The sequence below is a fragment of the Zerene cesonia genome, unplaced genomic scaffold, assembly GCF_012273895.1.
Source record: "Zerene cesonia ecotype Mississippi unplaced genomic scaffold, Zerene_cesonia_1.1 Zces_u010, whole genome shotgun sequence".
NCBI classification, from domain to species: domain Eukaryota; kingdom Metazoa; phylum Arthropoda; class Insecta; order Lepidoptera; family Pieridae; genus Zerene; species Zerene cesonia.
The window spans coordinates 381794-396714 of NW_024045140.1; the positions used below are offsets into that span (position 1 = coordinate 381794).

Below are 14921 nucleotides of genomic sequence, written 5' to 3' on the forward strand. Positions count from 1 at the left end.
TATAAAGAGGAAAGATTTGACTTTTTGTTTGTTTGTAATAGATAACCTCAAAAACTGCTGGACTGATTTTAAAAACTCTCACCATTCTGCTGCAACTCCACTGAGTGACAGGCTATATGTACCACGGGCGAAGCCGCGGCGAACAGCTAGTATATACAAGTGCCTCTAACATATCAGACTCACCAGTAACAAGGAACCACGGTATCGAGCCTGGACCAACCGCAAACATCACCACGAAGAGAATCACCAGCGCAATGCATAGGTACGACACCCACGCGTAGTCCGTCTGAAACGTGAACTCAGATTCAAACTCAAGCCTTCACTCAAACTCAGAGCGAAAATAACTTAAATGATAAATTCATATCTTAATCTTGTATCTTTAAACGAGCAATTCTTGTATATATATATATATATATATATATATATATATATATATATATAATTGGAATCTCGGAATCGGCGATTTTCATGAAATTTAGTATATAGGGGGTTTCGGGGGCGATAAATCGATCTAGCTAGGAATCTTTTTTAGAAAATGTCATATTCGTTGTTTTATTCGTGTTTTATCGACTTAAACATACTTTTTTAACAAATAGGAGGCGTTTGAGTAGTCCCAATTTATTATGACTCTTCCTGACAATTTGTTGGCGAATAATTAAGTTTTTAAAACACAATTTATAAAAAAAAAACTATATATAAATTACGTGTTGTCGTTTGTCCGCAATGGACCCCGAAACTACTCAATTAATTTTAATAAAATTTTCACATTATGCGCAGTTTGATCCAATTTAAAAGAGAGGATATTATACTAATATTATAAAGCTGAAGAGTTTGTTTGTTTATTTAAACGCGCTAAACTCAGGAACTGCTGGTCCGATTTAAAAAATTATTTCAGTGTTAGGTAGCCCATATATTGAAGCAGGCTGTAGGCTATGTATGTACCACAGGCGAAGTCGGGGCGCACCGCTAGTATATAATAATACTAGTGAATTTAAATAAATAATTACTCACATATACAAAAGCGACACACAATCCGATGGTGCAGGCCATCATGCCACTAAATCCAACCAGAAGCAACGTCTTCCTGCCAGCCACCTCCACTAACAGGAGGCTGATGATCGTCATCACCACGTTCATAGCTCCCATACCTGTAACCATCATCGTCATCAACGATATCGTCATAATTACATATGGAAGTCGAGCACGCTTCGGTACGAAATGGGCCAGATAGTACCCCCATGGAAGTTGCGTGAAATAGTTGTATGCTACTTCCCAATCCGTTTCTTCGTTTAAGTCCTCAATCCTTTCCTTATCCCTTTCCCCTTCAAAGCGAGCACATTTGCAGAGCGTCTCCGAACGTTTATGCGGTGGTGACCGTTTACCATCAGTACCACCAGCTCACTAGCCTACTTATGACATAGAAAAATATTAACGCTCACCCAAAGTAGCATACTGGCTCTGTGCAGTATCCAGCCTGGCGCCTTTGAATATGTCAGTAGAGTAGAAGATAACGGCATTAATGCCAGACAACTGCTGGGCCACCATCACCACCATAGCGATGAGGAGTGGTTGGCGCAATTGGCGATTACCAAATAGCTCCCGGAGTGTGACCTTCTTGCTTATTTTATTTTTTTCGGCTTCCTATAAAACGATTTATAGTCATTATTACAGTTTTACAGACATGACAGACGGGTGGCTGTGATATTATTTAGCTGGATTCCGGAGTCACCGCGATCAGCCCAGACCCTGTCGATTTTCCGAAACTGTCAGATGTAGGTAGGAAGTATGGAATGATTCAATCAGGTCTTATCTAATGATGGGTGTATTTTTAGTTGTTGTTTTTTAGATGTCATAATATCCGAGTTGATTCCGAATTTTAAGTGTGAAACCTTTTATAAATCTCCAACCAGAGAAGCATTTAGAAAGAAAGAAGAAAGAAAGTTTATTTAACACCACCACATTTACAAACAGTTATATTAAAATTAAAAAGTGAACTTATGACTAAACGGTGTGGTGATAAAAAGGGTAACTACTCAGCGTGTGCTACGCGTAATGCGCAGCGCTGATTTTCAGTAGCCCCTTTTTGGAGTGCCAGTCAGAAGAAATAAACATACATGCATACATTATATAAACAATTCTTATAGATATTTTAAAAGCAAATTAGTATTTAAACTAAATATATATATATATTAGTAGGAAATAATTATAAAATATAATAAATGAAATAAATTATTATAAAATAAGGCGAAAAAAGGAAACAAATTATAAAATCACTATATACTATTTATAGAGTTACAAATAAAAAGTTACAGTGTTAGGGACTAATTCTGCGCTTGCTCTGGAAAACGGGATACCAACGAGGCGGTCCCCGACAAATAATAACCAGCTCCCGTGGCCCCTTCACTAGAACGGCTCAACAGAACACAGTGGGGTTTTAGTCAGTAGGAATCCCACATAAACGGCTCTTGTTTTAGTGGGGAAAACTTACAGAAATACCCACGACTCCTTGCCCAGGGGCCGTGGGTATCTATCCACTAAAAAAAGACTTAGGAACTGACCTGGTGCATTTCCTCCATCTCCCCATGCACAGCCACATCGCCTCGCAGCCAGTTGAGCGCTGCAAATATTCAAATCATATATAAAACTAGCTGCACCCGGCAAACGCTGTTCCGCCTTACTCTTATCATTTAGGGATATGATAAATATAGGTAGATGTTGGCCGATTCTCAGACATACACAATATGCACACAAAATTCCATAAGAATCGGTCTAGCCATTTCGGAGGAGATTGGCAACAAAAATTGTGACACGGAAATTTTAAGTAAGATGACATTTATATTTTGAAAAGCTCCCCAGCACAAAAAGCTGTACCATCATAGCTATCTGCATGTCAAATTCAGTCCGATCGGTGCAGTAGCATGGGCTGTATACCAGTCAGCCTTCTGTTTATATATTAAGATAGTTTCCACGATGTAAAACTAAAACAACATACCCCTCTGAGCCTTCAACTCAGCGCCCCTGTTCAGCAGTAAATACTTGGGCGACTCCGGGCACAGCGGCAGTGTGCAGCACTGAATGACAGCGGGTATCACAGTCACTGAGAGCAGCCACGGCCAGCCGGTCGGCGTTCCCAGCACTGACTCCAGGCCCAGTATTTGGGAGAGAAGGATCGTTATTGTTATCACTAGTTGGTACACTGTACCGATCTGTGGAACATCGCATAAATATCAATTGTGGAACATTGCACAAAAAATGAGCTGTGGAACATTTTATAAAAAATGAACTATCATCGGTTATATATATTCATGCAGATAGAGTGATGAATAAGGAAAAAACGATCAGTATTGATGAGATTTTGGCTAATTTACACAGTGGTGTGTGTACCTAAGCCCCAGTATTTGGAGGAACACTGTGACGATACGTGGAACGTTATATAAAACAATAAACTTTTTCTCTATATATAATAATTAGTTTAATAGTGAAAGGTGAAAAGTGATAACGCAATATTTATTTTGTCTTTTTTTATTACATTAATTATAATTAAATTTCCCGCGTATATTTCAAATGTTTGGCATAAGAACCAATGGTCAATGGTATTAAATATTTAATAATCTGTGCTGTGTGGTCTGTGGAGCAAACTTTATTATTTGTCAAAAGGATTTAAACTTACCGAACCACGAAGGGAGACCGGTGATATTTCAGCGAGATACATAGGTGTTAGTCCCGCGTTTAAACCATTGTTTATTCCTATAACCAACCTGAAAAATAATTATTGAAACTAAATATGAATCAATTAATCAATTTTGATACGATAGTCGATAAATTGAGCTAAGGTTACGTTAAATTTGGCGCCAAAAATCCGCTGTTTTTTTTTTTTATTTTGACACATTGAATGTCAGTATCAAAATTACCAACTAGACTAACGACATCTATTGACCAATTCAAACTTATACATTTTTTTATTCATTTAGATTTCTTCTAGAAGCACTATTACTGAATCGACATAGGTATTATAAAATCTCTATTAATTATAACCATAGATTAATGCCGATCTTAAATTCTAACGCTAATGCTACAGTGCGTATCGTGTGTGTAAACAAGCAAATATTAGCTACATACATTAAGTGTCTCTAGGCTATCTATACTAATATTATAAAGCTGAAGAGTTTGTGTGTTTGTTTCATTGTACACGCTAATCTCAGGAACAGTAGTTTCTAAAACGGTCTTTCTTAATCTTTTCTTTCTTTGTCTTTCTTTTCCAAATTGTTTTGAAATTTTTTTCCAGTTTTAGATAGCTCATTTATTGAGGAAGGCTTTAGGCTATATATGTACCACGGGCGAAGCCGGGGCGGACCGCTAGTAATATTATAAATGTGTATATGTAAGCGATCACCACCGCCAATGAACATTTGCAGTAGGATGTACTGCCCGCTTCTATGGGGTAAAATAAATGCTGACCACGGGTATGGAAATGGACTGGTAAGAGCGAGCAAAAGAATACAGGCCTCCAGCTGCTGCATATAGATTTCATTTGGTATGGTAGTCGAGCACGCGTCGGCACGAATTGGGCCAGCTCGCACCGGGGCAGGAACCACAACACCCACAGGAAACCGGAGTGAAATAGTAGCATGCTACTGTGATTCTTTAGGTGAGTGGGGGAGCTGCGGACGCGTATCCTTTTCCCCACTCCTCCCAGTCCTTTCCTTTCCCCTCAACAATCCTTTCTTTTACCACTCATTTTAAAGGCAATCTATTTGCAGAGACGTAAGGCCAATGGCCTTACGCCTCTCCAAATGTACATGGGCGATAGAAGCGCTTACCATCAGACGTCCCAGCTCCCTTGCCAATTCTGACATAAGAAAGAAAGAAATTAAGAAATAAATAAATAAATAAATAAATAAATAAATAAATAAATAAATAAATAAACAAATAAGAAAAACAATCACCTGCCGACTATCAACATTTCTGAGGACTGCGATAACTTGGACAGCCCTTCCAAAGCAGTTGCTATAAACACTAACACGTTGTTCCATAAAAGACCGCCTTTCCGTCCAAATCTGTAAACCATATCATCATATCATACTATCATATTATCATACTCATACTAATATTATAAATGCGAAAGTTTGTAAGGATGTGTGTGTGTTTGTTGCTCTTTCACGCAAAAATTACTGAACCGATTGCAATGAAATTTGGTACGTAGACAGCTGGACAACTGGAATAACATATAGGCAACTTTTTATCCCGATATTCCTACGGGATATGGACTAACGCGGGTGAAACCGCGGGGTGCAGCTAGTTGTAACATAAATCTCAATATATAAAGCACAGGTGACTGACTGACTGATTTGTACACATATTAAGGACAGTCGACAGTACAAAAATTTTATGAGTTATCTTTTTATACTAATTAGGATCACCAGGATTAAACAATTTCCTTACGTATGAGCAAGTGAGAGAATTTCGTAGAAATTCTAGTTTTTATAACATTATAGCTTTTATTTAGAAATTAAAAACTTTTTAACGGATTTTAAGCGCGATTTATTCATTATATTATTAACCCGATGTTCGTAACGACGACCCCAGTCTCCCCGTTACCACGCTCGCTGTAAAGTGTTCGAAACGTCGGGTTAATAATATAATGAATAAATCGCGTTTAAAATCCGTTAAAAAGTTTTTAATTTCTAAATGTATAATACTCGCGTAAAATCAAACACAAGAAAATACTATTAAAGTTTTTTTAATGTTGTTTATAAAGCTTTTTTAATGTTTTATAGTTGTTTTAATGTTCTGTTTAAACGTATTTCTAAATATTTTATTGATATCGAATGTCTTACCTGTCAGCCACGAATCCAGTAATCACCCCCCCTATCATGCCCCCCACGCAGTAAATAGCGACGGTAATGGACCATACTGTAGTCACTTTCGGGTCTTCTTTTGAGGGTAACGTTAAATTCGTGCCGGTTAGTGCCTCTTTTTGCAACCAATCTGACATAACCTGAAAAATGTGAATCTAAACTGTATTTATTAAACAAACGGAGGCGCGTTTCCTTATCCTCACCCTTCCGAATCCCTTCCTTTCAGTCGTCATTTCTTTCCTTATCCATTACCACCTGAATTGCGCAGCGCATTCGAATAGGTACTACTCAGCTCTGTTCACGGGAGGGGGTGATAGCTTACCATCAGGCGGACCACCAGCTCAGTTGCCCGCTAATTTATAAAAAAGCTGAAAAGTTACTCCGTTCGTGCTCATCCCAAGAACTAGTCCATTTATTGAGAGGCTGTTCCATTTATTGTAATAATTACATAATTACATCATCATCTACCCATATATATGTTCCCACTGCTGGGACACAGGCCTCCTATGAGGGTTCAGGCCATAATCCAACACGCTGGCCAAGTGCGGGTTTGCAGATGTCACATGTCGTTGATGTTTGATTCTCGGACATGCCGGTTTCCTCACGATGTTTTCCTTAACCGTTTCATGCATGGGTGATGTTATCCACATGTGCAGATAAATTGAAAAATCAATTTACTTCCTGCACGCTCGCCCGGTCACGAACCCCGACTTATCGATTTTGTCGTCCGAGGTTCTCACCACTGAACCACCACTGCTATCACCACTTAGCTATATTATTACTAAGTATATTAATATATATATTTTTTTCAAACAAAAAAAGTATCGGTCTGGCAGGACACAGAAGGCTGATCACCTACTTGTCCATAAAGAAAATCGATCAGTGAAACAGATGTACATCTGCTCCATACCCCAGTAGGGACACGGGACTCCACTTTTTATATTAGTATTAATTGAAACTTACTCCTTGCGGTGCGTTCATGACTCCAGTATTGTATCCATGTTGGAAAGCTGACCACGATGCGCAAAATATCGCGAACGCGAGACGACTGTTCATTCCCTGTAAATAAATAGAACATCAACATTAACAATAAATTTAGAGACAGGCACAGCAACGCGTGGCCGGGTATGCTAGTCTAGTCAATAAAAACACCACATTATATTCTTATCTCATCATCATCAGCCCATACATGTTCCCACTGCTGGGACACAGGCCTCCTATGAAGGCTCAGGCCATAATCCAGCACGCTGGCCAAGTGCGGGTTGGCAGATGTCGCATGTCGACGAACTTTTGATTCTCGGACATGCCGGTTTCCTCACGATGTTTTCCTTCACCGTTTTAAGCAGTGGTGATGTTATCCACATGTGCAGATAAATTGAAAAATCAGTTATTTCCTGCCCGCTCGGCCGGTCTCGAACCCCGACTTATCGATTTCAAAGTCCGAGGCTCTCACCACTGAGCCACCACTGCTTTTATTTTATTATTATATCCATTTAGTTTACTTTAAACTAATTGCTATCCATCGAGTAGCAAAGATAATAAACTAGTACCAGTCGTTTCGGAGGAATTCGAGGACAAACATAACTTTTGACATTTGTTATCTTTGCTATAAATAAAAAAGTCTTATCATGTACAAACGGTTGTTGTTGCAAAAGTGTGATAAAACTACACAACTCGTTTAAAATTTATTTTAATTTAACTAACTTCTTCATTATTGTTAACTAGCTGCGCTCCGCGGTTTCGCCCGCGTAAGTCCGTATCCCGTAGGAATACCGGGATAAAAAGTTGCCTGTGTGTTATTCCAGTAGTCCAGCTATCTACGTACCAAATTTCATTGCAATCGGTTGAGTAGTCTTTGCGTGAAAGAGCAACAAACATACACACATCCTTACAAACATTCGCATTTATAATATTAGTAGGATGTGTGGCCTTATTTAATAATTTCCTTATATATACTCTTCATAGGGTAATCAGTTGATTACAGATTTTATTTTCATAACAACGTTTATACTTGCATTATCACTACATAGTATAAAACAAAGTCGCTTTCTCAGTCCCTATGTCCCTATGTATGCTAAAATCTTTAAAACTACGCAACGGATTTCGATGGAGTTTTTTTTAATAGATAGAGTGATTCAAGAGGAAGGGTTATATGTATAATAACATCTATTTAACTACTCCGAATTAAAGCGTGCGAAGCGGCGGGAAGAAGCTAGTATATTACAGAACAAGCTAGTTATATGTATAAATAAATCCCAATTTCCCTTGGTCACGACATCACACGTGAACGGCTTGACCGATTTCAAAAATTCCTTCACCATTAGAAACCTGCTATTACACTGAGTGACATAGGCCATATATGCCACGGGAGAAACCGGGGCGGACAGCTAGTTCAAGAGTTTGTTTGGTTGTACGCACTTATCTCAGGAACTAATGGTCCGATTTGAAAAATTATTTCAGTTAGATAACCCATTTATTAATGAAGCCTGTAGGCTTTATATCACGCTAAGACTACTTCACCGTTTCGAGCAGTAGTGATGTTATCCACATGTGCAGATAAATCGAAAAAACAATTTATTTCTGCACGCCCGGTCTCGAACCCCTTATCGATTCTGAAGTCCGAGGTAGTCACCACTGAACCACAACTGTTTTTGCGAGTTCGAGTTAGCCCAAAGTAACTATTCCACGCGGACGAAGTCGCGGGCGGAAGCTAGCGGGACGTCATTCGTAATGAGACACGGCTTTAATATGATCTGTATGAGTTCTTGGTAAAGAGTTTTTAAACAAAGAAGTACTTATATATTCGCTTCATTTATTATAACGTTATTTCATATGCTATTGAGATAGGGGTTGGTTTAAACTGTATTGTTTCTGAGTGACATAAAAAATCAGTATAGGCTGGATCGAATAACAAACCTACATCCGTATATCAAAACATGTATTTATTTATTGGAAAACTGGACGCTCGTCTCGGCTCAGCCCGGGTGTTAAGATTCCTGTTTTATCCCAAGGGAGCATTTAATCGGATAAAAAGTATCTATCACCCAAGTCAGCTCATACCCTATCTGTATACCAAATTTTAACAAAAACCGTTCAGTGAAATCAGCGTGATTGACGAACAAAAATCCAAACAAACTTTCACATTTAGGTACAATATTGGTGTGATGTTACCAACACAAAACATAAAACATAACTCGACAGATAATCAAAGGTCAAATTTAAAAATTATTCACGTAAATCAGAAACTGCAATTTTTAATTTATATTCTTCAAAATGTATACAATGGAAATATTTAGAAGTTCCATTATTTAAAATAAACAATTATTTTAACAAGCAAAACAAAACAATGACATTATAATTTATAATGCAGTGGGGTTATAAAATTTTTAGAAAATTACTGTTTTTTAACGAATTAATTACATAAAAACCGGCAATTTGCAGAAGCGTATGTATGACATAACCTGTTGTCTGTTGACCTTGAACGGTTTGACATTATCTTTTGACAGTTGAGTCAACTTTTTCTTTTTTAAATTGAAGGCCATGGACTTAACACAATTTTGTGAAAACATTTCTATTGTTATTTATATTTTTGTTGCTGTAATGAATTGTATTGTAATATAAATTTTTGTTGTATTACAAAAATAAGATTTCTTTGTTTCCAGCAAGTGTTATAAGCATGAAACTCTGTTAGAATAAATTGATAAATGTTTTTTACTACTGGACCTTCAATTAATGATCGAATACAGATATATTTTGACACCTGGGGAAGTTTTAAACTAACCTCTAAAGAAGACACCAGGAATACTTCTACTATCTACTTGTTTTATTATTATTTTTTATGATATTATTTACCTTTGTGTCTGTTGAGGTAACAGTTTTTTTTCTTCTATAGTCTTGTTACGTGCTTATATAGTACCTTCTTATCTATATATTTAAACCACTAAAAAATGAATATTCTGCAACTCTATTTTAGATAATATTCAATGAAATTTAATAATTTTAATTGCACTTTAATTTTTCTTTTTCACCAGCTTAAATTTAACAAATAAAGGGGGTGGTTATCAATTCGACTGTATATTTTTTTGCATAAGTTACCATAACTTTCGATTAGGTGAACCGGTTTTAATTTTTTTTTTTCATTTGATAGCTGATACCTCCCGTGAGTCCTATTAAAAGTTAATCTCGTGCTGACTATATGAATGCGGTTGAGTTTTTCGTTAAAAATAATTTAGTATTTTTCTAAATGAAAATAATCCTAAATACATACATAGATTTTAGTGTTTCATTTTCTAATAATTTAGATTTTAATTAAGTCTAAAAATGTAACCTCAACCCTAACATTCAAACGATTTTGTAAATAATTAACTTATATGTAACATTCCTACACAATCATAGTAAAAAACTAGAGCCATAAAACTTAATGATGAGTTCAAAAACCCTAAGGGACCTTGACTCTGTAGTTACATCACTATTACTCATACCAAATTACAGAAAAAAAACTGCCTATTCGATGCCCGATCCTTCAGTATATTCGGAGTTGAAGTTTTTGAGTAAACTGTTTTTTTTATGTTATCGTCGGCAATGGAGTTAGTGGGTCGCCTGATGGTAAGCGCTACCACCGTCCGTGGACATTAGGAGAGGCGAAGGTCGATTGCAGACTTCTACAAACGGATTGCCGACTTCAAATTTGGAAGGGATTAAGAAAGGATTGACGAGAGGAATAAAGGAAGGGACTGGGATGGGAGGGGAGGGGAAGGATATGGGCCTCCGGCTACCCCACTCATCGAACGAAACACAGCAGTATTGGCAGTATGCTATTTCAAACCGGTCTTCTGTGGGGATGTGGTACTTAGCGTGCTTTCTTGTTAAAAAAAATACACGCACTAATTAATATTTCCGTTTAGAATAATATATAAAAGTTTTAATCGAAATAGCAACTATAATACCTATCAGTGACCTAATATTTGGTTTGAGATTAACCTATAATTTATAAGATAAATCGCCTTGCAACCATATGAGTAACGCAAATATCATGTGCGTACGTTGTACGTCACTTTTAAATTTGGAACGTCAATATTGTTGGAAGAACAAAATCGAGCGATATGATTGTTTTTTTTTTTATTTTAATAAAATTGACAGATGTCAATTGAATTGAATTTTAAAATTGTAATATAATAATAGTTAAATTAAACATAATTTAGTGATAAATTTCAACAAATTTTACATGTGTGCCCAAGTAAATTATATCACGAAGGAGTGCGATTGAAATAAAAGATTTTTTAAAATCACTTGCGTAAATAAATACATTCGGTCAAGTACGAATCGGTTCCGCGGCACTAAGAGATCCGTACAAATAAACTAAAGAGAGAGAATTTTTAATTATTTTATATCCGACGATTCCAAAAACGAAGGTTTTATATTTAACTGTTTTTTATTTTTGGTAACTCGATGACTCCGTGTTCAACTGTTTGATGTGATTTTTTTTGTTTGATAGAAAATCTAAACAGTGAAGGTAAACATCGTGAGGAAACCGGCATGTCCGAGAAATAAAAGTTCGCCGACATGTGACATTTGCCAACCCACACTTGCCAGTGTGGTGGATTAGAACCCTCATAGGAAGCCTGTGAGCTCTGTCCTAGCATTGGGAACATATATGGGCTGATGATGACGCTCTAAAGTTGTACCTTCCTTCCCTGGTATCTTGACTTTTTGTACATCTATTATTATTATTTCATACGATTATCTAAAACTAGATAAAATATATGTAGAACAATAAATCTTATTGTCATAGCGGCAACAGTAATACGTAATCTCAGGAAATTTCAACTGTCAAACTATCACGTTTCATGCGATACAGCCTGATGACGGACAGACACCCAGTGAACCTTCCTAGTAGAGTTCTTTCCTTACTCGTGTTACTCTTTAGTATGGAGGGTAGAGGTAAGGAGAATCATCTGTATATATGAAAAAGTCTGTATATATGTCCGTCGAAATGCATTAAACTAGAGAGAAATTTAGAAATCAATAAACGTTCCATGCTCTTTAGATACGGAACCCTATAAACGATGCGAACTTCCTGTAATAGCTTCACTTTCGTGTTACCAGATAGTATTTAAATATAATAGAATGTATGGAATGTCATTTGAGTTTATTTTTACACGCTTTTTATTAGCTCCACCTGTATGTTTGTTTGTAACCGACTTCTTTGGGCGCGATTTTGACCCACTTTAAACGGCCAGATTTCGTTCAAACTTTGTAGATTTATTGAGGACCGATGACAATACACTAATTTGATAAAATTAATCCAGTTTTCAATTTGCAAAATATGATTTTTGTCAAAGCGTGTTTTTTAGTTTTTTTAAACTATTGTATTTTATTCTTCTTCATGGCAAGAATCGTTGGTTTTTTTAACGGAAGTAAAATGTATTTAAGTGAGGTCCCGTGTCCCCTAATGGGGTATGGGGCAGATGATATACATCTGTTTCACTGATCGATTTTCATTATGGACAAGTAGGTGATCAGCCTTCTGTGTCCTGCCAGACCGAGACATTTTTTTTGTGCGTCCCCACCGGGAATTGAACCCAGGATCCCACGGTTCTGCGCTGACGCGTTAACCACTGTACCAAGGAGACGGTCTATGTATTTGGACAAATCAATTTCATTTGGTCTGTGTTTGTGTAACCTCTTTATATATTATAAATGTGACAGTTTGTTTGTTTGGATGTTTGTCCGTCAATCACGTTGAAACTACTCAACGGATTTTGATGAAATTTGGTACACAGACAGGGTATAAGCTGACTGTGGTGATAGGATACTTTTTATCCCGATTAAATGCTCCCTTGGGATAAAGCAGAAATCTTGTTATCCGGGCGGAGCCGGGACAACCGTCTAGTATAGAATACGACTTTTTAGTTTCAGGTAGGGTTGCTACCTTTTTTTTCCTAATAATATTTTTTAACTTCGCAAAGTACTACTGGGTAATCTATGGAAAAAATGTTATACAAAAACTCAATTTTGTTAATATTATGATGATTTTAAAAATGAGTACTTATACGAAACTGAACTATTAATTTAATTTTTTTTTGCGTATTAACCCCATTATATTATTATACACAGATAATATTATCAAAGTTTACCGTAAATATTCTGTGATACATAAATTTGAATTAAATACAAAACTAGTTTTCCGCCCACGGCCTTGCGTAGTCGCAAGAAAGATTGACCCGGGGTTTTCCTCGCATGCTCCCGATTCCCGTGGTATTTCCAGGATAAAAACGTTTTCTATATCCTATATCCCTTTCCCGGTTCTAAGCTACCTCTGCACAAATTTTCAGCTAAACGGTTAATCCGTTTTTGGTCTATAAATAGTGTAACTAACACCACTTTCTTTAATATATATAAAACTAGCTGCGCCCCGCGGTTTCACCCGCGTAAGTCCGTATCCCGTAGGAATATCGGGATAAAAGTTGCCTATATGTTATACCAGTTGTCCAGCTATCTACGTACCAAATTTCATTGCAATCGGTTCAGCAGTTTTTGCGTGAAAGAGCAACAAACACACACATCCTCACAAACTTTCGCATTTATAATATTAGTAGTATACCAATACAAAACGATAAGGTAACTTATTATTTCACTTATTTAATATTCATTAACATTCTTTGTATTCATAAATGACATTTGAAATGCTTATTTTGTAATGCGATTGAAATTCAAAATACTAGTTTGTTTACAAACTTGTATATTACATTCTAGTTGGTCGCCCCGGCTCCGCCCGTGGTACATACATAGCGCTCAGATAAAAGGTAAATGCTAGACAAAAATCTGTCCAGTAGTTCCTGAGATTAGCGTGTTCAAACAAACAAAATCCTCAGCTTTTTTTATTCTTCAGCTTTATATTATTAGTATAACTTCAACCGGATGGAACCAGGATAAATAGTCTTTCGGCAGTTCACCAAAATTTATTTTAGTTCGTGCGAGAAAATTTAACAGACAGACAACGAACTTGCATTAATATTATTAAAGCGAAAGGAACTTTGTCTCTCTATATGTCTGTCTGTTTATGTGTCTCTTCATCACGCCTAAACAGGCCATTTTGAATGAAAAAGATAGTTTAAAACCTGAGAAAGGACAGAAGGTTAGGTTTAGGACTAAAGGATAGATTTTATCCTGGAATTCCCACGGGAACGCTAGCTATGCGATTTTTCCTTTGACTACGCGAGCGAAGCCGCGGCTGGAGAGCTAGTTTATCGATAAACATTTAATCGCACAATACACAGATACACATAAATAACAATAACACAAATAAACTATACTGAACGACTTGGCGGCTTTATCGCTTTGAATCGATTTCTTCCAGGCAACCTTGAGATATAGGAAAATATCACATAAAATATCATGTTATATAATATAAAAAAGATTGAAATCATTATCGAATGAATAAAAATGACAGTACGTATAAAGGCCAGCGATAAATTAATAATTCATAACTTGCTGTGTTAAAACAGTTATAATTCCATTAAAGGAAATAATACGCCCTATAGCGAATGTTTATTTAGTTTATTTTATTAACTATAACGTATACAAAAGACTAACTAAAATTAACTAAAAATAGAAAATATATATCGCAAATGAATAAAAAAAAACATTACCGCCATCCTGTCACCGGAGCTTGCAAGTTCAACTTTCACTATTCACTTGATTTAACACAAAATCACTAGAACCTCGTTTGAGCGAAACGCGAAATAAAAAAAAAATAATAACGTCACGGTGACATTAAATCCTTTTTGGCGGCAAACGTGCCGTGTTTCATGTGAGCAGCGCCGCAGCCGAAATTCGAATTTCAAATGAAGCGGACGTCGCGTGGTCGCGGTCTGTGTGGTCAGTGACGTCATTGAACCGGTTGTGGATATGGATAGGATGTTGTCCTATACATTCCATTTCCTACACAATTAATATTAAACTTTATAGGGATTTTATTAGGGTGCACATTTCAATCGCAGACCATTATTATTGGTAGGAGGCCGCATTCATAGAAAAATGTTCCGTAACTCAATAGAGTTA

General features: G+C 36.6%; 1 protein-coding gene across 1 annotated transcript in view; it reads right to left on the reverse strand.

Annotated features, from left to right (window-relative positions):
- LOC119839261 (solute carrier family 2, facilitated glucose transporter member 1-like) overlaps positions 1–14719 on the reverse strand; it is an 18030-nt gene extending 3311 nt beyond the window's left edge. The window contains exons 1-10 of the mRNA XM_038365487.1: positions 14510–14719; positions 6822–6917; positions 5838–5998; positions 4947–5057; positions 3671–3758; positions 2993–3206; positions 2559–2617; positions 1440–1641; positions 1012–1148; positions 184–286 (exon numbers count right to left, since the gene is read on the reverse strand). Coding sequence (XP_038221415.1) covers positions 184–286; positions 1012–1148; positions 1440–1641; positions 2559–2617; positions 2993–3206; positions 3671–3758; positions 4947–5057; positions 5838–5998; positions 6822–6917; positions 14510–14515 — 1177 coding nt within the window. The 5' untranslated portion in view covers positions 14516–14719. The remainder of the gene's footprint in view (positions 1–183; positions 287–1011; positions 1149–1439; positions 1642–2558; positions 2618–2992; positions 3207–3670; positions 3759–4946; positions 5058–5837; positions 5999–6821; positions 6918–14509) is intronic.
- Positions 14720–14921: the final 202 nt, after the last annotated feature.